Source organism: Leopardus geoffroyi, chromosome A1 (assembly GCF_018350155.1).
Source record: "Leopardus geoffroyi isolate Oge1 chromosome A1, O.geoffroyi_Oge1_pat1.0, whole genome shotgun sequence".
In the NCBI taxonomy this organism is placed as follows: Eukaryota; Metazoa; Chordata; class Mammalia; order Carnivora; family Felidae; genus Leopardus; species Leopardus geoffroyi.
The window spans coordinates 97,413,884-97,439,244 of NC_059326.1; the positions used below are offsets into that span (position 1 = coordinate 97,413,884).

The 25,361-nt window shown below is 37.0% G+C and overlaps 1 protein-coding gene across 8 annotated transcripts in view; it reads left to right on the forward strand.

Moving 5' to 3' along the window:
- The window catches only part of DMXL1 (Dmx like 1), a 135,511-nt gene that overhangs the window by 51,139 nt on the left and 59,011 nt on the right, over positions 1-25,361 (forward strand). For all 8 annotated transcript variants that reach the window (XM_045486595.1, XM_045486552.1, XM_045486566.1 and 5 more), the window contains 14 exons: positions 17-138; positions 3,355-3,444; positions 3,529-3,631; positions 6,463-6,582; positions 6,874-7,095; positions 9,221-10,906; positions 12,415-12,522; positions 14,436-14,605; positions 15,163-15,260; positions 16,059-16,224; positions 16,926-17,187; positions 19,468-20,561; positions 21,020-21,211; positions 24,512-24,588. In XM_045486595.1, the coding sequence (XP_045342551.1) occupies positions 17-138; positions 3,355-3,444; positions 3,529-3,631; positions 6,463-6,582; positions 6,874-7,095; positions 9,221-10,906; positions 12,415-12,522; positions 14,436-14,605; positions 15,163-15,260; positions 16,059-16,224; positions 16,926-17,187; positions 19,468-20,561; positions 21,020-21,211; positions 24,512-24,588 (4,510 nt within the window). The remainder of the gene's footprint in view (positions 1-16; positions 139-3,354; positions 3,445-3,528; positions 3,632-6,462; positions 6,583-6,873; positions 7,096-9,220; positions 10,907-12,414; positions 12,523-14,435; positions 14,606-15,162; positions 15,261-16,058; positions 16,225-16,925; positions 17,188-19,467; positions 20,562-21,019; positions 21,212-24,511; positions 24,589-25,361) is intronic.

Here is a 25,361-nt window from a genome sequence, read left to right on the forward strand (position 1 = left end):
CGTAAATACTTTCTAGGTGCATACTGCAACTCTCCTAGTGCATGCTTTGTAGCAAGTGATGGGCAGTATCTGAGATTATATGAAGCTGTTATTGATGCCAAGAAACTTCTATATGAGCTTTCCAATCCTGAAATTTCTGTAAGTAAATGGCTTTTAAAATTAAGTGTATAGTATGATGTTTTTAGATAAGTAATTTATATTTATTGGGCATGTTCTAGAATTGTGACATATAATTTGTAGTAAATAGATGTATATTTTCTAGTTATTTCATTTTTTTCACATTTGTAAGGTACCATTATAGTGATTCTTAGCTTCTTTAAAAAGAAACCATTTCTTTTATTCATTCCAAAAGTAAAGTCTGGTTTCCTACAATATGTGTTTCTCTAATACTTCTTTGCTCAGAAATGAATGAGGATGACTGGCAGGATAAATGTGGAAGTTATGTTGATTCACCCATAGTGTTTTCAAGACACTGGGAGCTGGAGTAGCAGCAGTAGAATTTTAATCTTAAACCACGAAAGAAAAAAGCTCTCAACTTCGTTGCAGTTCAGTTATTGTCCTTTTAACTCCTCACAAAGCCTTTGTCATATGATAGGTGGTGCTTCTTCCTCTACACAGCTAATAGCAACCCACCAGCAAGCCAGCATTTCCACTCTTGGCTTTGGTGTTTTTAAATGAACCCTGAGGTAACCTTCAACCTCACTGAGCTTATTGTTCAGGGAATTCAAGCCATCTCCTCAGCTACCAGTTAACGTTTTTGTTAATGTTCTAGTTATATAATTGCATAGTGTCACTGGTCTGCTCCAATCCTGTTTTTTTCCTAAGTTATTTTTAATGTGTGGTTTTTCAGAATGCAGGGTTTTTCAAAACACATACAAGAGTGTTATAGGAGAAACACGCATATTTATTGAGGGCCTTCTATTTTTCAGGTATTATTTAAATGCTGGGAATTTAGATGTGAAGAGAGCAGACAAAAATCTGAGCTTACATTCTAGTGAAGGGCTATAGGAAAAAAGGTAAAAATATATTCATAAATCCTGTGGAGAGAAACCATGTTGCAGAAGTAGTGGAGAATGCCAAATAAGGGGCTGGTCAGGATAAGCCTCACAGAGAAGGTGCCGTTTGAGAAAGGATCTGACGGAGATGAAGGAGCTAGCTATGTGAATATTTAGAGAAAGAGTATGTTAGGAAGAGGAACAGCTAGTGCAAAGATGCCGAGATCAGAGCATGTTTGGTATGTACAGGAGCAGCAAGGAGGGTATTGTGACTGGAGCTGAGTAAGTGATGTGGAACGTAGTCAGGGATAAAGTTGGAAAATCAGCCTGGCCAGATCATACAATGGGCTGTATGGCCCATTTTGGTAACTTTGGCTTTTAATCTGAAGAACATGGAAACCATTGACAGATTGATATGATCTCACTTAGGTTTTGAAAGGATTTCTCTTGCTGTTGTACACATTAGACATGGGAGCAGAAGTGGAATCAGGCCAATCCAAGAATCTTTATAGTAGTCCAAGAGACAGTCTCAAAGGGGCTTGTAATGGTAGCAAGTGGTAGTGATAAAGATGGTAAGATTTGGACAAATCTTAACAGTGTGGAGGTTCCTCAAAAAATTAAAAGTAGAACTACCCTATGACCCAGCAATAGCACTGCTAGGAATCTACCCAAAGATACAAAAGTGCTGATGCATAGGGGCACATGTACCTCAATGTTTATAACAGCACTTTCAACAATAACCAAATCATGGAAAAAGCCTAAATGTCCATCAACTGACGAATGGATAAAGAAGATGTGGTTTATGTATACAAAGGAATACTACTTGGCAATGAGAAGGAATGAAATCTGGCCATTTGCAACAACTGGAGGGTATTATGCTAAGTGAAATAAGCCAGGCAAAGAAAGACAGATACCATATGTTTTCACTCATATGTGGATCCCGAGACACTCAACAGAAGACCAGGGGGGAGGGGAAGGGGAAAAATAAAGTTACAGAGAGGGAGGGAGGCAAACCGTAAGAGACTCTTAAATTCTGAGAACAAACTGAGGGTTGTTGGGGGGTACAGGGGAGGTGAAAGTGGGTGATAGGCAGGGAAGAGGGCAGTTGTTGGGATGAGTACTAGGTGTTGTATGGAAACCAATTTGACAAGAAATTATATTTAAAAAAAAAAAGAATTGGACAAATCTGGATGTGGTTTGAACATCAAATAGGCAAGATTGAACTGGATTGGGGCTTGTATGAGCAAAAGAGGATGATGCCCCACATTTGTGTGTGAGCACAAGGAAGAATAGAATGACCTTGAGTTGAGAAGAATGTATAAGTAGCAGATTTTGAAGAGCATGGATTTTTGAGAGCCTGGTGTTGGACATGTTAATGTTGAGATGACTGTTTGACACCTAGGAGACCTAGTAAGCTAGTCTGTAGTTTAGAGGGAAGCCCAGTCTGAAGATATAAAATGAGTAGTTGTCAGAATATAAATTTAAAAGCATGGAGCTGAATGAGATCACTGAAGAAAAGGAGAAGTGATAGGATTGAACCCTGGAGCATGCCATTGTTGAAAGTAGGGTAAATGTGGTGTATAGTGGAAGCCGAGTGAAGACAGTTCAAGAAGGGAGTGATCACCAGAATCAAATGCTGCTCATAGATTAAGTGTGTTGAAGATCAAATTTAACAATGTGACCTTAACTAGAGTAGTCAGGACATAAGTAGCTTGAGAAATCGGCATATAGACATAATATATCAGCTTGTTTCTTTAGCTCCATCTTTCTTACCTCAAAATTAATCCCCGAAAGGACACCTGGGTGGCTCAGTTGGTTAAGCGTCCGACTTCAGCTCAGGTCATGATCTCGCGGTTTGTGAGTTCAAACTCCGCGTTGGGCTCTGTTCTGACAGCTCATGGCCTGGAGCCTGCTTCGGATTCTGTGTCTCCGTCTCTCTTAGCCCCTCCCATGCTCAGGCTCTGTCTCTCTTGGTCTCTCAGTAATATATAAACGTTAAAAAAAAAAAAATTTTTTTTTTAATTAATGCCCAAAAAGCATTGATTCTTAGAATATTTCCATGAGATTGAAGTCAGTCCTTCATATTTATAGATGTGAAATATTCTTTCCCCTAGCAGTCACCGCACACTGCTTTTGTTTTTCTCTGTACCAACTGAGCCATAATTCTTATTCATTCCAACATAATTAGGTAAGGTAAAGTCCCAGAATGTTTATGATGAGAGCAACTTAGGGACTTATTTAGCCCCACTTGAACTTATTTCTCTTCTATGTCTGAAATTTCATGTTAATTATTAATTATTTTTTAATTTAATTGTTTAATAAAGGAGATATCCATTTTTTTTTTTTTTTTTTTAAACAGAAATATGTTGGTGAAGTGTTTAACATAGTAAGTCAGCAGTCAACTGCCAGGCCAGGATGCATTATCGCATTAGATCCCATTACCAAACTTGTAAGTATTATTCTTCTGGCCACTTAGCATTAGGTAAATAACACATATGTCAACTTATATATGTTGGTATTTATTTACATTCAGCAAGGCAGAAAAACCCAGCTGCTTCATGTTTTTCAAGAAGATTTCATTTTGAATAACCTCGAGAAGAAAAGTCTGGGAAAAGACAGAATATTGTCTGATGCAGGTAAAGAATAATTTTTTTATGTAGTGAGAAATATTATGTAGAGTATATTAAGCAGTTAATGAAGATAAGTTGATATAGTATTTCATACCATCTATGTGAACTTAAAATTTTCCTATGTAGGTTTCTGGTATTATTTAGCATATAAATACCAGTATTTTTGGGGCATCTGACTTCGGCTCAGGTCATGATCTCACGGTCCGTGAGTTCAAGCCCCGCGTCGGGCTCTGTGCTGACAGCTCAGAGCCTGGAGCCTGTTTCGGATTCTGTGTCTCCCTCTCTCTCTGCCCCTCCCCTGTTCATGCTCTGTCTCTCTCTGTCTCAAAAATAAATAAACATTAAAAATTTTTTTTCTTTAAATAAAAAAAAAATACCAGTATTTTTAAATTCTTAAACCTGGATATAAACATGAAAACATTAAAGGGGTTTGTCAATTACATTTTTTAAAAAGCACAATAGAAATGTTTTTTATGATAAATGTATGAGTACTCTTTGCATGGACAGGGTCCTCCACCAGCAATTTGGGTAATAGGGACACCTGACCTTTTAGAAACCTACAGTTTAAAGCAGTAGTGTAGGGACGCCTGGGTGGCTCAGTTGGTTGATGGTCCTTTGGTGGTGAGTTCAAGCGCCACATTGGACTTTGCATTAAAAAAGCACAGAGCCTGCTTTGGATTCCCTGTCTCCCTCTCTCTCTGCCCCTTTCCCTCAAAAATAAACATTAAAACAAAAAATTTTAAAGCAGTAGCTTAAAACTTCAAATTATAAAGACTGCCTTAAATACTTTCAAGTTAAACATTTAAAAAAATTATATTAAACTCCTACACTCAGAATTAACTGTTACTTTGTGTAAAGGAAAATAGAACAAAATGAAACTAAAATCTCTTGGTCATCAGTTTCACATACGGAGCCAAACCAAACTCGGAAATGACTTTCCTTGCACATGAACCATACATACAGCTTGTGCCTGCTGCTTTTGTTTTCCGGGTTTTTTGTTTGTTTGTTGGTTTTGGTTTTTTGTGCCTGTTGCTTTTAAAAGTCCATTATTAAGCCTCAAGTAATATTATTTTCATTTTATATTTGTTCCTGATTATTTGTCTTATTCCTCTTGTGCATTATTTCTTAATTCTACCTTTTTCCATTTTCCTTTTCTTTTGAGTTTTGCACTGTTATGTCGAATATCTAGTTTCTTACCACTGTTTTCACTTAGTCTGTCATTTTCTCTGAGAATTCATGAACTGTGCAACAACACAGTGCTTTGGTAAGTTCTGAATATAAGGATAGAAAGATACTAAAATTGGTAAATAAAGATGTCAGGTACAAGATAAAGGGTTATTTATATCAACAAAATGTTCTTTTTGATTCCTTTCGTATCTTAAAATATTAATAACATTAATATTGTAACGATCCAAATCTCTCTAAGGTTTTTAAAAGAAATTACTCTCTTATGCTTAAGGTTGAGTTTGTTGTGATCTTAATCTATTCCAGCATTTTCTTTTCTATGAGTCTTTAATTTTTAACTTTTGTTTTCTCTTTAAGTCTTTTTTTCTAGTTTTTCTTAAAATATTCAGGGAATTCTACTTTTACTCAAAAGCTATTATCTTCGTTATTGTAGTTTTCTAGAAAACACCCAAAATGTTCACCTTATTTTGCTGTAATGTTAAAAAGAGAAGAAATATTTCACAGATACTTTCATTAATAGAACATTCTTTCTTGTTAGTAAAATTATCAGAAATAGATTGATCTCTGATCTTTTGTCTTTAGTTATTATCCCTTATCCTTTCCCTCCCCTAAATTCTTGTGCTTTAAATGCCTAACTCACCTGGAGCACGTTACCAAAGCTACCTTTTCATTTAGTCTTGTAACACAATATGATTTGTGTGTGGTTTTTTTCCTGATTTTTATATGCTGTATGGTCTATATAGTTTCTATAATTTTTCTTTACATGATTTTGTACATAAGATTAGCTTGTAACCAAGAAGACTTGGATAAAATTTAAACCAGGTCCATTTTATTTCAGTTAATAATGAGTCACTGATTTTATATTTTAGTTGCAGTTTTTTGGTTTATTTTGAGCAGCTTATGCGCTGCTTAAATCATGGAGTTTTGACCAAGAAAAATGTTCTTAAATAATATGATGAATAATTAAATAAATACTTTTTTTTTGGTTTGGTTCTTAAGCATCATTAATAGATCATTCCATTATGGAAGTTATTTACTTTGAATTGTGTTTGGCAACACAATTTTAATCATGGTAGTAAACATAAAATTTTTTTTTATGTTTATTTGATTTTGAGAGAGAGAGAGCGAGACAGAGCACAAGCAGGGGAGGGGCAGAGGAGAGGGAGACACAGAATCTGAAGCAGGCTGCAGGCTCCCAGCTGTTAGCACAGAGCCCGGTGCAGGTCTGAAACCTAGGAACTGTGAGATCATGACTTGAGCTTAATTTAAGTCTGATGCTTAACTGACTGAGCCACCCAGGCACCCCATGATGTATTCATTTAAAGTATATGTCACAGCGTCTCTGTTCAGAAATTTCCTTACTATAGTGTAACCTATGTGAATGATGTGACAGTGATGACTGTGATATGTGATTTTTTAAGCCTGTCAATTCAAAGATGAAATTTAAGCTTAGCATACATATAATTGTTAAAATTTCAAGTTGATACAAATTCATGTGGTAAAAAAGTTGATTGCACTCTATAATGTTACTTTCTACGTAGAATTTTAGGTAAGGGTTTTAATTTTTTTTTAATTCACTTATTTTAACTTGGTGTATTTAATAAGTTGTCTCATTTATCCATGTTAATAGTGAAAATTATTAATACCAACAGGCAGCTCACCTAATGGATTTTCTGAGAAATTCTACCTAATTGTAATAGAGTGCACCCAAGACAACCAATCATTGTTACACATGTGGAATTTACATTTAAAGTCTATTCCTGTCTCATTAGGTGAGTCTTTTTAATTTTTTTTTAACTTTAGGCTTAAATTAACAAATTATATGTGGTTAGATAGTTCACTGCATATTTTTTAAAGCTATTCTTATTGAGTGAAGGTAACTGTAGTTTATTCAATTAATTTAAAAAGCAAACTGATTCTCTCATTTTCTTATTGTAAAAAATCATATTAGTATGTTTTAAAATCTTTTATAAGGCTTTTGGATTATAAAATGTAGTAATTTTAATACTTACAGGGATTCCCCCTTTCCCCCTGGTTTTTGGTTCTTTTCTTATGTTTTATAGATGAAAAAGTAGATACAAAAATAACTGAAGCGGTTTGGCAACCAGAAGAACATTATTCATCTTCTCCAGAGAAGATCCTGTCTCCTTTTTCACAGAAGTATCAGGCTTGCAGAGCAAATCTCCAGAGTACCAGCAAGTTAACTCTGTCTTCAGAAATGGTTTATAGCCAAGAATTGAATTTGCCAGAAGGAGTTGAGATAATAAGTGTTAAGCCATCAGCAGGTTTGTAAAGTTTGTAAAAAGAGACTACTCAAACTTTGGAATCTATGAATATTCAGTAAGGTATTTAAAAAGAGGCATAGCTACCTGTTCTTAAATGCACATGGAAGCAGAAATGGAAACACTCTCTTTACCTTAAACTGAAAACTTACGTTCTCATTATGTTTTCAGATGTCTGACATTTGTCAGCGAGTTGTAGCATTAAGTAGTGATTTCCAAAACAAATTTTCATGACGTCTTTATGAAGAAAAACTGAGCGTTTCCAGGGCAGAGATAGTAACAAGTTTGTGCCGTATTTGCCAACTTTGGTAATGTTGGTCATGGCTGCCTGGAGCTGTGTGCTCTGAGGGATTTTGAGTGGGTCGTTCCTCGTAATATTTATCATCTTTAATCTAGAGCAGTGGTTCTCAAAATGTGATCTCCAGACCAGCAGCATCAGCATTATCTGGGAACTTGTTAGAAATAAAAATTCTTGGTCTACACCCTCCCAGGTGTACTGAATCACAAATGCTGGTGCACCTCACAGGCTGTTTCAACAAGGGTCCCAGGTGATTCTAATTCATACAATAGATGAAGAACCATGATTCTAGGGTATCAGGAAAACCAAGACAAAATCACCTTTTATTACCCACTTCTTTGAGTTTCATAGTCACAGTGTGCATTTGGTCTTTTCTACTTCTCTGTCATTTTTTGAACTGATGACTTGGAATGCTTTACAGTTTGCCATGTCATTATCAAGTACTTTTCTAATTGGTGAAGTTAGGAGCTGGTGTATTAACATTGTTCTAATAACTTTTAATTTTGTTTCTTCATATATTTTACTGAAAGAAGCATTAATGCAAAGAAAAAGTTTGAAAAAGAATGATGTTTGTATAGACACAATTTTAAGAACTGTTCCCTTACCCAGAATAGTTGGATCTTCACTACTGAACTCCAATTAAAATAATATGGGAAATCTAAGAGAAATATTTCTAAAAACAGCCCTCTTATTTAACTTTGGCCCAAGTTGAGTTTGGCAGAAGAGTAGGAGTTCTAGCGAAAACGGAGAAATTCATTTTGTTTGGCAAAAAATAGCATAGAGAAAAAGCATTTTTCCTAGTCTTAATTTTTTTTTTTTTTTAATATCAAGACTATTAAGAAGGTCAGCTACTCTGTACTCAGCTCAGAGATACCAACGGACAATGCTAATTGTGTCCTTTCACAACACTGCTATCCTCCTTGAGGACTTAAAAAAAACTTTATTAAAATTATGTTGAAATGCTTTTAAAATATGATAGATATCCTATATAGCATTTCTATGTTGTAATTAGTTCATGGGTTAGCAAACTATGGGCTACCTACCTGTTTTGTAAATAAGTTTGATTGAACATAGCCACTCGTATTTGTCTACTTTTTGTGTATACCTGCTTTTGCTCTAGACTCCTAGAGTGGAATAGATGCATCAGAGACCCTGTGGCTAGGAACCTAAAATAATCACTACCATCTTGAAGAAAAAGAAGTTTGCCAGTGGTTTAGGAAATTAAAAGTGTGTCATTACATTAAGGATGGCAAATGTTTTGTCCCACTTAAGAATCTTCTCAGCATCAGTAATGTCACATAGACATCAGTTACAGAGGGCTCACCTAGTACTTCAGTAAGCATGGGCTGCTTACAAAATTGTATTGAAAAAGATGAAAGAGAAGGAGCCAGGAAATGTTGATACAGTTTTAAAAATATATTGGTATCTTTAAAATGAGATGCATATTAATATATAAAATGAGCAGAGAGACTACTGGCTTGAGAACCAGCATTAGAATTCAGGTTTTCTAACTCTGCGTCATTCTAGCTTGTGTTTGATTTAGTGTAAGATACATCACATATTTGGTCAAAGGTCCTTACCTATTAAATGTAGGAATTGAAGCAGACCACCTCAGAGTTCTCTTCCAGTTCTCGGTTTTGGTAATATTGCCCTTTATGTATACCTTTTTGACATCTTTAAAAGCATTTTACTGATCTTGTTGACTCTTAAACTGAGTATAGGCCGTCACGTTGTTAACAGGAGTTTGTACAAAGACTAAAACCTTTAGTACATGAAAACAGAAATACTTATCCAATTTGACATTTTGTTAATAGATCATTTTTGTTTTAGGACATCTGAGTTCTTCTTCCATATATCCTGTGTGCAGTGCTCCTTATTTATTGGCGACTTCGTGCTCAGATGAGAAAGTAAGATTCTGGAGATGCAGAGTAACAGATGGAGAATCTGCCACATTGAAGAATGGAAAAATGGATCTTGTATACATTTGGGAAGAATGGCCGTTACTTATTGAGGATGGACTTCATAGCAATAGTAGTATAACCGTCCCTGGTAGGCCTGTAGAAGTTAGCTGTGCACATACAAATCGGTTAGCAGTAGCCTATAAGCAGCCTGCATCTAATAGTAGGTCTTCTCAGGACTTTTTGATGCATGTAAGCATTTTTGAATGTGAGTCTACAGGAGGTTCCTGTTGGGTCCTTGAACAGACAATTCATTTAGACGAATTAAATACAGTGTTAGATTCTGGCATTAGTATTGATAGCAACTTAGTGGCTTACAATAAGCAAGAGGTGTATTTCTCCAGTAAAGAGAGTATCACATCCAACACAAAGCATTTAGTTCACTTAGATTGGATGTCCAGAGAGGATGGTTCTCATATCCTCACTGTAGGAATTGGATCAAAACTTTTTATGTATGGACCCCTGGCTGGCAAGGTACAAGAACAGGCTGGTAAGGAAAGCCTCGCATTTCCTCTCTGGGAAAGCACTAAAGCTGTGCCTCTTTCTAAATTTGTGCTATTAAGAAGTATGGATTTGGTTTCTTCAGTAGAAGGCTCTCCACCTTTTCCTGTTTCTTTGTCATGGGTCCGGGATGGCATCCTGGTGGTAGGCATGGACTGTGAAATGCATGTATATTCCCAGTGGCAGCCATCTTCTAAACAAGAACCCGTTGTCACAGAGTCCTACAATGGGAGCACTCCATCTATAATAAGTTTAATAAAACAGAGTAACTCATCAAGTTCTGGATTACATCCTCCAAAGAAAACTCTGACTCGATCCATGACCAGCCTTGCACAGAAAATCTGTGGAAAGAGAACTGCCTTTGATCCTTCTGTGGACACAGAAGATTCAGGTCTTTTTGAAGCAGCTCATGTTCTTTCCCCAACTTTACCTCAGTACCATCCTTTGCAGCTTTTAGAACTCATGGACCTTGGCAAAGTTCGGAGAGCAAAGGCCATCTTGTCGCACCTTGTCAAGTGCATTGCTGGAGAGGTTGTGGCTCTGAATGAAGCCGAATCCAACCACGAGCGCCGCCTTAGATCTCTCACCATCAGTGCTAGTGGAAGCACTACCAGAGATCCCCAGGCTTTCAACAAAAGTGAAAATACAGATTATACAGAAATAGATTCTGTCCCTCCGCTTCCTTTATATGCCTTACTTGCAGCAGATGACGATAGCTGTTATGCGTCTTTAGAGAAATCTAGTAATCAAAGTACTTTAAACAACTCAAACCAGTTGTCAAAAGAAAGTTATGATGAGCTTTTTCAGATCCCAACTTTAATGACTGATAATCACGTGTTAGAGACAGATGAAGAAAACACAAAGCCCAGGGTTATCGACCTTTCACAATACAGTCCAACTTACTTTGGTCCTGAGCACGCTCAGGTTCTCTCTGGCCACTTACTTCATTCTAGTTTACCAGGACTCAGCCGGATGGAGCAGATGTCTTTGATGGCTTTAGCAGACACAATCGCAACTACCAGCACTGATATCGGAGAAAGCAGAGACAGAAGCCAAGGTAAAACTAAACTAGGTATGGGAGTGGCAGAACAGCTGGTCACCATTCTACTTACTTATGCAGAAAATAATCTTAAGTAATTTTTATAAAAATTATGCCCATGACGGTTTTTAAAATCATTATTACTATACCTTCATGATAGTTTTAACTTTAATAGATACTATTTTTCCGTAAATCATAGTACTTTGAGAGAGTATGCAGAGAGTCACTATGCCAGTCATTTTTACCTGATGTCTACTTAATAATGTTAAAGATCCAATCGAATCCTTTTGAGTTTGGCAAAAGTTAACCTTCTTATTAAATAATCACTTTAGGGGCACCTGGGTGGCTTAGTCGGTTAAGTGGCCGACTTCAGCTCAGGTCACGATCTCACGGTCCGTGAGTTCGAGCCCCGCGTCGGGCTCTGGGCTGATGGCTCAGAGCCTGGAGCCTGCTTCCGATTCTGTGTCTCCCTCTCTCTCTGCCCCTCCCCCATTCATGCTCTGTCTCTTTGTCTCAAAAATAAATAAATAAATAAATAATCACTTTAAATACCTGAAAGTAAAAGGTGCTTTCTGCTTTTTCTCCTGTTGTAATCACTGTTAATTTTTTTTTTTTTTTAAGTTTAAAAGAGAGTTTGCATGCATCTAGAGAGGTTGAGGGGCAGAGAGAGAGAGAGAGAGAGAGGGAGAGAGTCCCAAGCATGCTCCATGCTATCATTGTGGAGCCTGACACGGGGCTCAATCCCACAGACCTTGAGATCCTGACCTGGGCAGAAACCCATAAATTGGATACTTAACCGAGTGAGCCAGCCAGGTGCCCCTGTTAATGGGTTTTAAAAATATTGAGGTTCTTTAAAATTAGCAGTAATGTATACTCCTGCTTAGCATAACAAAAATAAGTATAATAAAATTAGGTCTTTTCCTCACCCAGAGAGCATTTTTTTCTTCTTAATCTGAGTTATAAAAAAAAAAAAAAAAAAAATTGGAAGGTAGAATTCACATCAGATCTCAGTAAGATTTGAAATTAACAAGTCTGGCCTTGTGCATAGGTCAGTGGGATGCACCCCTTGAATTGTGTTTGAAAGGAAAATATGTAACTATTTTTTCCTGTGTTAGCAGTTGATTATTGGGATGGGTCTATGGCTTGAATCAACATGGAATTGCAGAGTGAAGGTTAAACTATTTTAAAATTTAGTTACATTTTAATTTAAACAAGATCAGATGGGAGGAGGTTGAGTTATGAAAAATATCGCTAACCCCGAGTCAATTCATTCTCTTTAATATTTTTCAAAATATTTAACTATACTACTTTGGTCTGTGATGTTTGTTTGTGTAGACAAAGGAAATATTAGATAATAATTAGACCGGTAACTTTTGTTGGTTTCAGAATGTTTTGTTCCTGTATTTGGTGCTGTGACATATGCCACATGCCAGAATTATTAACATTTACTTGGAGTTTGCTCATGAAATGGTTTTCTTATAAATACAAAAAAGTAAATACTTTGTTATTGTTTTTGTTGTTCATAGGTGGAGAAACTCTCGATGAATGTGGGTTAAAATTTCTTTTAGCTGTTCGACTTCATACGTTCCTTACAACTTCCCTTCCAGCTTACCGAGCTCAGCTCCTTCACCAAGGTGATTATGGTAGTAATCTACTAAAAGAAAAGAGAGTAAAAGTAGAGAGGCTTGAGAATGTTTTGCCCAGATATGACAATGACAAATTTGACACATTTTAAGTGTCCTTAACTTACTTGTAAAAATATTTATTTCCATTTAATTTTCTTTGCTTAAAATACTGGAATTTTTTTGGTAGATGGAAAGACTTAATGAAGAAATGGGTATCGGGCAGTTAGATAATCTGTGTTACATTTTCAAATGCGTCATACATTTAAGACCAATTAATACTGTTTTATTCTCTTCAACTTGTTTAGATTTTTTTCTTGGCTCTATTTAACATTTATCAAAGTTGAGTTTTCTACCCAAAATTTGAGTAACATTTTTGTTCCAGAAATAATAGTTTTTAATTGTCTTACATAAAGAGTATGGAACATAGAAAGGGAAAATTCACTCACCCCAAAACTACTGTTAATATTAATGTGTATTTCAGATGTTAGTTTATTAACCTTTCAGATACTTTCATATACCTTAGGCCTTAAATTAACAGAAATATTTGACTTAAGTTTAAGGTAACTTAAAACAGGGTATTTCTTGGCTTACTGCCCTGGAAGTTCAGAGGTGCAGCTGGGTTCCAGCATTATTGGGAGCTACAGGGTTAAACAGTGTTATTGGGACAGAGGTTAGCCTCTTCTTATTGATGTCTGTCTGTCTCTTGCTTTCTCTTTTCCTTTCTTTCTGTCTTTCTGCTCCCTCCTTCCCTTCATTTTGTATTTAGCTTTGGAAAAGTACTAAAATTCTAAGTATAATCGTTTAATTATTTGTGAAATGTTATTGAACTTAGTTGAGAGATAATAGACATCTAAAAACAGTTCAGAATAGCAGTCCATTTACTGCATAGGTGTTTTTCTTTTTTTTAATTTCTGTATTTCTTTCCAAGGAAAGAAAGTATAGTGGGCATTTCAGATTCCTTGGCATTTGCTATCAGATTAAAATTTTGAGTCCATATATGTTCAAAGCCACATCTTATAATTAAGCATGTACTTCACCCAGAAATACCAAAGAAAATGAACTCTGTGAAGAGACCAAATGGAAGCTGAACAGTAAGCCCCAAATGTAGGGGCCAGTAGGTTAAGAGAATTGCTGATGTAAATGATACTGTGTACATAAAAAAGTGTCTGACTAATGTGGTGATAAGCGGTAATAATAGTTATTATTCTAAATGCCTTAACTCTGATATTTTAAATGCTTTAAGATTCTATTCTAAATGCTTAAACTCTGGTATTTTAATCCTCACAACAACGTAATAAGGTAGTGCTGTGATTACTCACATTTTATAAATGAGGCAGTTGAGCAATCAGGAGTTGAAGTAATTTGTCCACAGTTACATAGTTAGGGATGGATCTGGGTTTATTGTATCATCTGATTCCAGAGTCTACCCTGTTAAGTTCTTTTCAGGTAGGTGTCCTATCTACTTGATGCTGTTTTAATTCCATGGTATTCAATCCACAAAACAAACATTGACCAAAGGAAAGTGAGAATCAGCTGTGAATAACAGTCATTCCAGCATAGAACAGTACGTTAAGTGTTTCTCATTTTCTAAGGAAAGATCATGGGTAATAGCTAGAGAGCAAAAATAATCAGAAAAGTAGCATTTTCCATAAAACATTTTTTCTTACCTTTCTTTAAAAATAGGTGTTTTAATCATAGAAAATATGTGCTTATTATAAAAAATAGTGAAGTGATAGAGTTGTTAGGAGAAACAACGAAAGAAAAAACCTATTTCCCCCAAACCTAAACTCTTAATTGTGCTTCTGTGAGTCCCATAAAGAGTTGAGACTTCCTTATGACAGATATGGCACACGCATTTCTGATCATCATTATATAAACATGTTTATATTTCCCATGAACATTATTTTTTGACATTTATTCAGGCCTGTCTACTAGTCATTTTGCCTGGGCGTTTCACTCGGTAGCAGAGGAGGAACTGCTGAGCATGCTGCCGGCCATGCAGAAAGATGATCCCACCTGGTCGGAACTGAGAGCCATGGGCGTGGGGTGGTGGGTCCGGAACACCCGCACCTTACGCAAGTGCATAGAAAAGGTAAGTTGTATTTTATTGTGGTAGAAAAATGAAGTAATTAATGTATTTTAGGTGTTGCTTTAAAGAACATTCCTTACTCCCTTTCTTGTTTCTATTTTTTAAGTGAATCAGTAAAATGCCTTGAAATAGCCATGATATTTCAAAATACCTCATTAATACAGGATTTTAATGTTTATATTCTAATTCTTCCATTGTAGTTGATACATTTACTTAGTATGTGTCTGATTTTTACAAAATGAAGTGTATACATCTTGGAAAAGTAAAATAGTACTGAGGAGCTTGTACTGAAGAGCATCATCCATGTGTTCCACCTCTCTGTGTCTTTGGAGGCCACCACCCTGAATTACTTATGAAATTATAAAAAATGCACGCGTTCAAGTGTAAAATATGTGTATATGTGTGCGTATGTATACATAAACATCCATGCATTCGTGCACATATTTTCTTAATTCATTGGTCATTGAAATAATGTGTGTCGGTGTGGTATGTGAGAGAAGTTATTTTGTTTGTTTAAAAATTGTTTCCGTGAAATTTTGACCAACATTTTCTAATTATAGGTAGCTAAAGCAGCCTTTTATAGAAAGAATGATCCTTTAGATGCTGCCATTTTTTACCTTGCAATGAGAAAGAAAGCTGTGATTTGGGGCTTATATAGGTAGGTAAGAAAACTGCTTCAAAATGGAAAACTTTTCGTAAGGAACAAGTGTATGAAATAAAGTCAAGATTTGTTGTTCTTGTTAATTGTGATTCATGTACATTCTTAGTTATTTTTGTGTTTAGGGAGAGATTCATAGGAAAGAAGCCCAAGTGTTTTCCAGAATAGAAAAATCTTGATGACATCACTTTAGGTTTTAGGTTTATCAGTCCAGGAAGCCATTTTCTTATTTATTGTAAGAACTTCTCATGACACTTCTTTGGAACAAAGAACTAAACCAAAGACTTGTCTCTGTAGTGGGGAAGAAGACGAATTGGTGGAATCTGGAACAGGCATCTACCCTCTGCCCTATTACAGATTCATGGACCAGGCTATCCCTCCAAACTACCCTCCTCCTGTGGGCCCCGACCCCACTCTTGAGCAAGGATCACTTGGAATTTTCTCTTTTACTTATTCTCAGCAAGACTTGATAAACATGATTACTAAAAATAGTTCACCATTTATTTCACACTCTGTTCCAGGTGAATCTATATGAATACAACTTTGAGGGGAAGATCATGGGCACCAGTCAGTTTTCTCAGAGACTAGATCTTTTAGGATTGTTTTGAATCAGGATAAATAAATTCCTTAGGTTTTGATCACCAGTAATCCTCCAGTGGGCAGGCAGATGTATAGTAATCCATACATGGGCAAGTGTTTCCTTTGAGTCTTAACTTGTAAATGGCTGACTTTATAAAATTGGTTCTGACTGTGGAAACATTGTGCTTCAAAATTTTCATACATTTTTTTTCTTTATAGATCCCAAAAAGACACCAAGATGACACAGTTTTTTGGACACAATTTTGAGGATGAGAGATGGCGTAAAGCAGCTTTAAAGAATGCCTTTTCTTTGTTAGGCAAACAAAGATTTGAACATTCTGCAGCATTTTTTCTTTTAGCTGGTTGCCTCAGAGATGCAATTGAGGTAATGATGAAACTTTTTTAATAAAAGCATTGTTGGGGCGCCTGGATGGCTCATTTGGTTGGGTGTCTGACTTTGGCTTGGGTCATGATTTCGCAGTTTGTGTGTTGGGACGTGATTTCGCACGTCGGGCTCTGTGCTGACAGCTCAGAGCCTGGATCCTGCTTCAGATTCTGTGTCTCCCTCTCTGCCCCTCTCCTGCTTGCGCTCTGTCTCTCTCTCTCTCTCCCAAAAGTAAATAAACATGAAAAGAAGCATTGTCAGCCTTTTAAGCTTTTTATGTAGGCTTAAATTTTTATTTTTTAATTTGATTTAAGAATAGCAGAAATTGCATAAGGCTAATAAATACATAGTAATATTTAATAGTGACTTTTAAAAATCCTATCATCTAGGGGTGCCTGGGTGGCTCAGTTGGTTAAGTGTCTGACTTCGGTCAGGTCACGATCTCACAATTCAAGCCCCACGTCAGGCTCTGTGCTGACAGCTCAGAGCCTGGAGCCTGTTTCCAGTTCTGTGTCTCCCTTCTTTCTTTGCCCCTCCCCTGCTCACACTCTGTCTCCCTCTCTCTCAAGAATAAATATTTTTAAAAATTTCAGATACTAACAGTGCCTTTTTTTTCATCTAGTTATTAGTGAGTCAGTCGAGTTTATCTTAAAATGAAAGATGCTTCTGCTTATTGATAACCAGTATTTCTCTTTTTGAAGGTATGTCTTGAGAAACTGAATGACATTCAGTTGGCTCTTGTAATAGCAAGACTCTATGAGTCTGAATTTGATACATCAGCAACATATAAATCTATTTTACGTAAAAAAGTTTTGGGAATTGATTCTCCTGTCAGTGAACTCAATTCATTGAACATAAGTATGCATTATGATCCTTTTCTTCGGAGTATGGCATATTGGATTTTGGAAGATTATAGTGGTGCTCTGGAAACATTAATAAAGCAACCAGTCAGAGAGGATGATGGTAAGCTACATTTCTAAGGTGTTAATAATACAGATAATAATACAGTTGTTTTAATATTTGCTGGGTGCAGAACACACTGTTGGGTGCTAAGGGTAATACAAAGCAAGTTGAAAACATGGTCTAAGACTTTTAAGATTTAGTTGGGGACACAGAGTTATGTATATACAGTTTTTTGGGGTTTTTTTTAGGAAAATCCTTTTTTCAGAAAAATCCTTTGAAAACCAAGAACTTTGGATTTTCTGATTTTATAAAATCAGTGTATTCAACATAAATATTATCAATATTTGAATGTAAATTTTGAGGAAAGTAGTGATAGAAAATCCATTTTTCTCAGGTGCAAGTTTGTGTGTTTGTCAATTAGTTTTATAATTTTTATAATAAAAATACATTCTTTAAAGAAAGTTGACAAGTGATAGGATTAGTTTTTTATGAGATGAGTGAGGTAGAGAATTTTTTATATTTTACCTTTTTTTAAGATCTCCTTTTCTTTTAGAAATCCCTTTTGCTTAAGCTTTTCTAGAGGTTAGTATAAAATGGAATCTTTGTATGAAATCATATAAAAATGATGGGATATGCTTTTCAAATATTTTTCCATAGGTAGAATTGAATTATTTGTAATAGCTGGTATCCTTGGTGTCAGTCATATCACTTGAAGTACTAACTGGAAAAGATTTTAGTTGATAGGTTTTTACATAGCATCATTTAATGAGGAATATCACGAGTCTTACTGTGAGAGAATTGTGAGAAAGCCATGTTCAGTTGTTGAAATGTCCTGGCCATCTGAGCTAAAGATTTCCAAACTGACTTGTCTGTAATGAAGGGGGAAAAGAAAAGGCCTTTGCCAGTCACTTTTTTATACCTACACATATTCATGTCAAAAGTGTATTTTGATTTGCGGGGCGCCTGGGTGGCGCAGTCGGTTAAGCGTCCGACTTCAGCCAGGTCACGATCTCGCGGTCCGTGAGTTCGAGCCCCGCGTCGGGCTCTGGGCTGATGGCTCAGAGCCTGGAGCCTGTTTCCGATTCTGTGTCTCCCTCTCTCTCTGCCCCTCCCCCGTTCATGCTCTGTCTCTCTCTGTCCCAAAAATAAATAAACGTTGAAAAAAAAAAAAAATTAAAAAAAAAAAAAAGTGTATTTTGATTTGGGATTAATACATGATCACATACTTTTAGAGTCAAATTCTCTATTCTAGAAGAAAATTTTAAAAGGTAAGAGTGGCTTGGACTGGAATAATAGGAGCGGAGGCTCAGAAAAATGGTGGGATTTGGAATATAATTTTCAGGTAAACTAGGTAGGATTGGATGTGAAGGGAGTAAGAGTCAAGGATAACTCCTGGATTTTTAGCTTGAGGTAAATGGTATGAGGAAAACCAGGAGCAGGTTTGGGGGAGTGTTGTTTTAGATAGAGAAGCCCTCTCTGATAAGCTGACCTTTGAACAGAGACCTGAGTGAGTTATCTAGTAGCTATCTGGATAAAGAGTGGTTTTGGGGCGCCTGGTGGCGCAGTCGGTTAAGCGTCCGACTTCAGCCAGGTCACGATCTCGCGGTCTGTGAGGTCGAGCCCCGTGTCAGGCTCTGGGCTGATGGCTCAGAGCCTGGAGCCTGTTTCCGATTCTGTGTCTCCCTCTCTCTCTGCCCCTCCCCCGTTCATGCTCTGTCTCTCTCTGTCCCAAAAATAAATAAACGTTGAAAAAAAAAAAAAGAGTGGTTTAGGCTAAGAGCACACTAGATAAAGAGACCTTGAGGAAAGAGTATGTGCATGTAAATGGAAATGTAATGTAGGCCTTTGGATATAGCAGTCTAGATGTACAGGATGAAGTTGGGCTTGAAATAGATGTGCAAGTTACCAATGTCTAGATGGTATTTGAAGCCTTGGCACTGTATGAGTTCACTCGGCGAGTGTAGACAGAAAAGAAGCCAAGCACTGAACTCTAGGATACTCTTAACATCCTCAAGTAGAGAAGATGAGGAAGATTTAGCACAGCAGACTGGGAAGGGATGTTGAGGGAGGTAGGAGAATAAGAACTATGGGTGTGTAAGTGGATGTTCAAATAATCTTAAATTATTACCTGAAGAGGCGGAAATCAGGATAACCTCCGTACTCCTTTTATGTTAAAACACTTTCATGACAAACGTGTTCTTGTCTGTTCAATGCCATGTGTGAGTGTGATCTCTTAGTAAAATTCTGTCAAAAGACCAGGTGGGTAAAGGTGCCATAGAGAAAAAGACTGCAGTACAACTCTTGAATTTTTCTTAGCTGATAAACTTAATTTACTTTCAGATCAAGTCATGATGTCAGCCTGTAATCCTGCAGTTTTTAATTTCTACAATTATCTAAGAACGCATCCTCTGTTGCTGAGACGTCATTTTGGATCTTCTGATGTATTGTCTACACACATGAGTTTAACGGGAAAAAGTGGACTGGCAGGAACAATCAATTTAAGTGAAAGAAGATTATTTTTTACTACTGCCAGTGCTCATTTAAAAGCTGGCTGTCCTATGTTAGCTTTGGAAGTATTATCAAAGATGCCAAAAGTCATCAAGAAAACAAAACCTTTTTGTAGAACATCGAGTTTTCTGGATACTAGTAAAGACTATTCTCCTTCTTCTCCAGTGAACTTGGATGCAAGGGAAGATAAGTCTTCTGCTGTTGATTGGTCACAGTCAGTGATGAATGGTTTTGGATCTTCTTCAGAGGGTTCCTCAGAGAAGCAGTCAAACTCCACTCTTTCTTTTGACTGGAGCCAACCAAGCGTTGTATTTCAGGATGACTCTTTAGAATTAAAATGGGACAGTGATAACGATGAAGAAAATGACGATCTCCCTATCTCAATGAAAGAACTGAAACCTTTACAGAGAAAAACGGTGAAAAAAGTAGATGAAACAAGTTCTAATTATACAGACACTCTCAGCACACTAGATGAAAATGATATTTTGAGTCCATCAGAAGACATAATTGCAGTTCAGTTAAAATTTAGAGCATGTTTAAAGATTCTCACCGTAGAACTTCGTACTTTATCTACTGGCTATGAAATAGATGGTGGAAAATTGCGTTACCAACTCTACCACTGGCTTGAAAGAGAGGTAATAGCTCTTCAGAGGACCTGTGACTATTGTTCAGATGGAGAAGAATTACAGTCTGCCCTGGACGAAAATGGAGATGGATTTGGATTAAATGAAGATTCTGAAGATTTGCTTCAGCAAACAAAAGTGAAACAACTGAGAGAAAATTTTCAGGAAAAAAGACAGTGGCTTTTGAAATATCAGTCACTCTTGAGGATGTTTCTGAGTTACTGCATACTTCATGGCTCCCACGGAGGGGGTCTTGCATCTGTGAGAATGGAGTTGATTTTGCTTTTACAAGAATCTCAGCAGGTATGTAAGTTACACAGTGGCCAGTTGAAATAGTACACACATGAGAAATGGTTTTTGATACTGCTCTTTTGGTTTTTAAGTACTAAAGTTGTTGATTTTCTTCATTATGGTTGCTTTAAGGAATACCGTTTTGTGTTAGGAGTTTGTAGCGTAGTGTGTGTATAATGGTTTCAGGATCATTCTCCGTCAAGCCCTGTGATCTGCTGCATTCATACTCTGCATTCTTACGTGAGTGCCTTGTGAGGTGATGAACTTCTCCTTAGGATAAAAGGGTATTGTCCCCTCATTTTCCTCTATAATTGGTGGAATGTTGACCTCCTCAGGTCCTAATTCTGTAATCTGTTATGCTTTTAATTTTGAATTATTTTGAAGTTTTTCCAAGAGACTTCTGAAATAGTAAAGTAGTGAATTACCACTTTAAATAGTTGATTAACCTTTTTTTTCCCATTGTTTTTAAGGAAACCTCAGAACCCATATTTCCTAGCCCTCTGTCAGAGCAAACCTCGGTACCCCTCCTCTTTGCTTGTACTGCCAGTGCCAAAACAGTAGTTGCCAATCCATTACTGCACCTTAGTAACCTCACACATGATATTCTGCATGCCATAATAAACTTTGATTCACCACCCCATCCCGACATCCAGAGCAATAAGGTAAGTATGCTTGGTTCATTCTTTTAACTTACCTGTATATTATGATAAAACCGAAAGCTAAGTGTTAAGAAACACTTATTAGAAGCAATTTAAAAAAAATTTTTTTTTTCAACGTTTATTTATTTTTGGGGCAGAGAGAGACAGAGCATGAACGGGGGAGGGGCAGAGAGAGAGGGAGACACAGAATCGGAAACAGGCTCCAGGCTCTGAGCCATCAGCCCAGAGCCTGATGCGGGGCTCGAACTCACGGACCGCGAGATCGTGACCTGGCTGAAGTCGGACGCTTAACTGACTGCGCCACCCAGGCGCCCCTAGAAGCAATTTTAAACATCAGACTATACATAGGGTTTGTCACATTACTAAGTTTATATTTTTTGATCAAAGAGAACTTAGGGTTGTTCTAAGGTGAGGCCAGGCTGACCTCACTTGTATTCTCATACCCAAATTGAACTAAATTCAATTTTAAATTTAGTTATTCAGTGTTATTTAGCCACTTTATTAAGATAAGAGTAATAGGTGTGTATGCAGATACATGAGTAATTGTTTTAGCATTACAATTAGGGGAGAAGCTGATTGATTTTTAGAAATAGGAACTAAGTATTACGGTATAAAATTAAAGTTTTCCTTTATTAATATTAAAACATTATGTATTTTAAGGATATGTGATTCTTAAATTGACTCCAAACTTACTGAATCAGTACACATGGTTATCTAGTCAAGCACATCATCTTTTCATCATCACCACTGTACTTTATGTACAGTTAATATCACATTCCATGTTTCATCTTTACTCTCCAAGCATACTGAAATCCTTGAAAGTATGACCAAGTTTGGACTCCTTTTCTCTTTTTCTCTTAATAGTCTGTCGTCTGGTTCTCACCCACCTCTCAGGCTGTGATATCATACCAGTTCAATATTCTGCTTGCCTGAATATTGCCTACAGCCTTACCCTCTTTGATAACCTTAACCCTTGTAATTTAATTTTGCCGCTTTTCCCGCCCTCCTCTAGTATAAATGCCCACATGGTATATGATACAGTAAGGAATTTAATTTTGTTGAGATTTTGCTCATTTTAGCTAAACTGTATCACATACTTAATTTTAATAATGAGCATACACTTGGTATATCAGTTAGCTTTTGCTGCTTAAGAGCCACCCTGAAACATTAGTAACTTCAAATGGCCATCATTTATTTTGCTCATGATTCATTGGGTTGGCTCCTCAGTTCTAATTTGGGCCAGCTGGACTGACTGATGTCTGGATATTTTCATTTGTCTTCCGTCAGCTGGTACGTTGGCTGGATTCTGGATTAGGATGGCCTTATTTGCATTTTGGGTGGTTGGCACACTATTTCCAGGGATGACAGGAGAATCTGGATCATATGGGTCTCATCCACTATGAACCAAGCCTAATGTATTGGTCTAGGTTCTCTAGAAAAACAGAACAAATAGGACTTGTGTATGTATGTGTACAGAGCAGTTGCCTTACATAACTATGGGAGCTGAGAGGTCCTAAGATTGGCTGTCATCAAGGTGGAGGAGACCCAGGACCTATTGTGTAGTTCAAGTCTGGGTCCAGAGACCTGACAACCAGAAAAGCCAGTAGTAGTATAAGGTACAGTGTTAGAGCCAGTAGGCGTGAGACCCAAGAGGAGCAAGTGTTTAAAGGCAGGACAACACCAGTGTTCCAGCTCAGTACAGCCAGGCAGAAGTTCCCTTATATTCAGCTTTATTCTGTTTAGGTTTTCACCTGATTGGGTGAGTCCCGCCCACATTAGGGAGGGCAGTCTGCTTTACTGAGTCTGCCACTTCTACCCGTGTTAATTTCACCCCACATCACGCTTACAGACATAACCCAGAATGTCTCCCCAAATGTCTGGGCACCCCATGGTCCAGTTAAGTTGATGCATAAAATTAACCATCCCAGCTAGATTATTTTACATAGTGGTTGCAGGGTTTAAAGAGCAGCAATAGGAGAATTTGCAAGGCCTTTTGAGGACTAGGTTCAGAACTCATATAATGCTTTGCCTTCTTGGTCAAAGCAAGTCACAAGGCCAGCCCAGGTTCAGTAAGTAGAGAAATAGACTCCACTTTTTGATTGGAGAAACTTAAAAATATTTTGATCATTTTTGCAATTTCCCATATGTGGGTTTTGTTGTCTTCTTTTAATATGATGATATCCTTGATTTTTGGTTTTAATCTGTGACTCTCCCATTTTTATCTGCATCCAAGACTGTCCTACTTCATAATTAGATCAAGAACCTGGTCTCTTTTTTTAAATTTAAATCCAAGTTAGTTGATGTATAGTGTAATAATGGTTTCATGAGTCGAATTTAGTGACTGATCACTTACATACAATACCCACTGCTCATCACAAATGCCCTCCTTAATGTCCATCACGCATCTAGTGCATCCCCACTCTCCTCCATTCCAGCAACCCTCCATTTGAAGAACTTAGTCTTTTAATAGTCTAATCTAGTTTGCTTTCTGACCTGGATTATGCTTGTCAGATGTACTTCTTTCACTGCTTGTCATGCCATGTTTAGAGCCTTCTCTTCCTCAGTACAAATGTTTGCCCTTCAGTTGCTGTCTTTCATACCTTCTTCTTTCCCTAAATAATTTCCCTCTCTTTAGGTTCCTTGCTTTCTCTAGTAGCTAGAATATGTGGTAGTGTATTCTTCAGTGACCTATCCATAGGTAAACTGTTATTTACCAGACTGAGCTTCTACATATTTTGTTTGAAGAAGGTTGAGTCTTGAAGGGCTTTCTTTTTCTTTTTTTATTTATTTATTTTTTTTTTATGTTTGTTTATTTTTCAGAGAGAGAGAGCATGAGTAGGGGAGGGGCAGAGAGAGGGAGACACAGAATCTGAAGCAGGCTCCAGGCTCTGAGCTGCCAGCACACAGCACGACATGGGGCTTTGAACTCTTGAACTGAGAGATCATGACCTGAGCCAAAGTTGGATGCTTAACCAACTGAGCCACCCTGGTGCCCCAAAGGGTTTTCTTTTAATACATGGCTGATGCACTACTGAATAGCTAATGTCTTTTCCCATTTGCTCTTAAAATAGAAATTAGGTAGCCTGTGTGTGTTTTATGTTATCTGCCCACAGCCTTAGTGTTTTTAATTTGTCTGTAGTGAGACCTGTATAGGTATAAATGAATGTTAAGGAAAAAAAGGAAATAGTTCATAAGGACAGAATAGTTTTTTCCACTTTTTTATAATGCTTATTATAGTTGGTCTTGAAACAAGTTTGATTTTTTAAAAGTTATACTTAAAGTAATTTTGTGGTTTTTTTCCAGGTATATGTAATGCATACTTTAGCAGCCTCACTTTCTGCTTGTATTTATCAGTGCCTTTGTGGTAGTCATAACTACAGGTAAATATCTTTGTGAAATTGAGGAATGCTTATAGTAACTGATGACATTTCAGAATTTATATGCTCTAGATTTAGAAAAACTGTTTATGACAGTGTTTTAAATAGCACAGAAAGCATTTGAACTGAAGAGTACTTTTTTCCCCAGCTTTGAAATTTTGGTGTATGCCTTTCTGGTAAATGAATGCCAAGTAGACCCTTGTCAGTATAACTCATTTAACTAACTTAGGAGTCATGGTATGCACTGAGATAAGGTCTCCTTTCTTAAGATCATTCTAGTTAAAGACATACATGTGAGCTGATAAGTGATATATATATAGCATGAAATTGTACTTGAGGCATGAGTATAATGGTATAGTTACATTGTCATTATATGCAATTATATATAACTACATACTGTTACGTGTAATGTATGATATCATACAATTATATATGATGTAAGATAGTAAAAGGCTCAGGGAGCCCAAAGGAGGGAGTAAGTGACTTGGAATTGAGAAAAATTTCACAGAAGAATGATGTTGGAGCACCTGGGTGGCTTAGTTGGTTAAGCAACCAACTCTTGATTTCGGCTCAGGTCTCATGATTCATGGGATCGAGCCCTGCGTCAGGCTCTGTGCTGACACCATGGAACCTGCTTGGGATTCTCTCTCTCTGTCTCTCTGCCCCTCCCCCACTCACACACTCTCTCTCAAATAAACTTCAAAAAAGAGTGATGTTGGCACAAAAACAGACACTCAGATCAATGGAACACAATAGAGAACCCAGAAGTGGACCCA